Consider the following 1,519-nt stretch of genomic DNA (forward strand, 5'->3'; position numbering starts at 1 on the left):
GTTTAGTATTATATTAAAAGTGGCTGTCATCGGTATGTTGATCTTGGCTTACGAACTCACAGAATGAAATGCTCTGTCCATAAAAATTTTAAGTATAGTTCTAATATTTATGATTGATTACATTTTATAAAATTTTAGACTTATACTGATTGCTGAAAAGAAAAAAGTTTATGAAGACTTTCCTACACCTTTAGTGAATCGTTTGGAGAAACACTTTATTAATAATGAAACAGTTCTGGAAGATTGGCAGAAGAATGTAGTTGATGACATAAAGAATTGGCTTGAAAATTTAATGACTGATGATAATAATGGGTATATAAATTAAGTTTATATGATGCATTATATCTTTGAACAGATTCAAGAAAGAAGATGCTTTTGTTGGATACAATTCTGACACCAAAGCAGCTGTTGTCCTACAAGCTAGCGCTCATTTTCTTGAAAATATTTCTGAAAAACAAGAGATGGTACTAAAAGTATTTATACTGTTATTGTCATGAAGCAATGTCATTTTGCATGCAGGTGTTGCAGCTAAGTAAGAAATTACTGTTACAAATGGCTACACCAGATGCTGTAATCAGAGCTCTTGAAAAAGATACTGAAGAAAGCCAAATGTTTCTGAGACAAGTTTATTTTTATGAACAAGAGCATTCTTCACTTGTTGGACTTTTACAAAGAATTTCATGGCATCATGAAAATACCTTCTTATTACAGGTACACATTATAAAAATTGTTTTCTTCAAGTTACTGTAAAACTTTTAGGTAACTTCTCATAGCCTTCCAATGTATCAAAAAGAAATACAATCTCTAAAAGAATCATTAAAAATAGATGAGGCTCAACTTGAAAGAGCTCATATAGAAGCATTTGAAACTGAATATGAATTCCTTGCTAGTGTTGAGTAAGTTGTCTTTTTGAACTGCTCTAGATTTTTTGTTTATAGCGTTGCTATTGAAAAAGGAAAAATGAAACCTTTTTACCAAATCTATGAGTGTGAATTTGGACAGGATAATGGTAACCTAATATCTTGCTGTCGATACCGGCTAGTTGATAAAATTAAAGAAATAACTAAAGAACAGTCATCAACACTATTTATTTTAATTGTCCACTTGCCAAGAAAATCTGACAATACAGACTTTGTTAGTTTTCAAGAGTACCCCTGGATATGCTATCATGTTGATGAGCTCATTCCATCAGAAGAATCAAAAGCTCTATTGAGGCAAATTGGTTGTCAGTCAAATCGTCTTAGTCATCTGTTTCTTGCTGAAGGCACAGACCCAAATTCTGAAGAATTATTTATTGCTGTAAATGATCCTAACCAGTATCTTAAATTGTGTCCTCTTAAAAAAGCTGAGCCAGTCAATCTTTGCAATCGCATTCACACTTATTTTGCTGATGCGGTATCACAATTAGATCAATCAGAAAAGGTTCTGTCATCACACAAAATCAAAAGATTGGAGAATTTATTATCAAAAAATGTGCAAAAAAGTACTGTTTTTAGACAAAATTTTGTATAGCAATACT

General features: G+C 31.6%; 1 protein-coding gene across 1 annotated transcript; it reads left to right on the forward strand.

The window, feature by feature from the left end:
* The first annotated feature begins 13 nt into the window (after positions 1-13).
* LOC109586897 (E3 ubiquitin-protein ligase rnf213-alpha-like) lies at positions 14-1,512 on the forward strand. Its single transcript, XM_020003128.1, has 6 exons — positions 14-92; positions 139-312; positions 356-464; positions 520-711; positions 760-896; positions 939-1,512. Exons 1-6 carry the CDS (start codon positions 64-66, stop codon positions 1,510-1,512), a joined length of 1,215 nt encoding a protein of 404 aa, XP_019858687.1. The 5' UTR covers positions 14-63.
* The last annotated feature ends 7 nt before the right edge of the window (positions 1,513-1,519 follow it).

This window comes from Amphimedon queenslandica, unplaced genomic scaffold (assembly GCF_000090795.2).
Source record: "Amphimedon queenslandica unplaced genomic scaffold, v1.1 AMPQUscaffold_12751, whole genome shotgun sequence".
Classification (NCBI taxonomy): Eukaryota; Metazoa; Porifera; class Demospongiae; order Haplosclerida; family Niphatidae; genus Amphimedon; species Amphimedon queenslandica.

Excerpts from the sequence above, each read along its gene's own strand:
- LOC109586897 (XM_020003128.1), top strand. The coding sequence starts at position 64 with ATGAAATGCTCTGTCCATAAAAATTTTAA. Across the intron at positions 313-355 it reads ATGACTGATGATAATAATGG|ATTCAAGAAAGAAGATGCTT; the intron begins GTATATAAATTA and ends ATCTTTGAACAG. Across the intron at positions 465-519 it reads TTTCTGAAAAACAAGAGATG|GTGTTGCAGCTAAGTAAGAA; the intron begins GTACTAAAAGTA and ends TTTTGCATGCAG.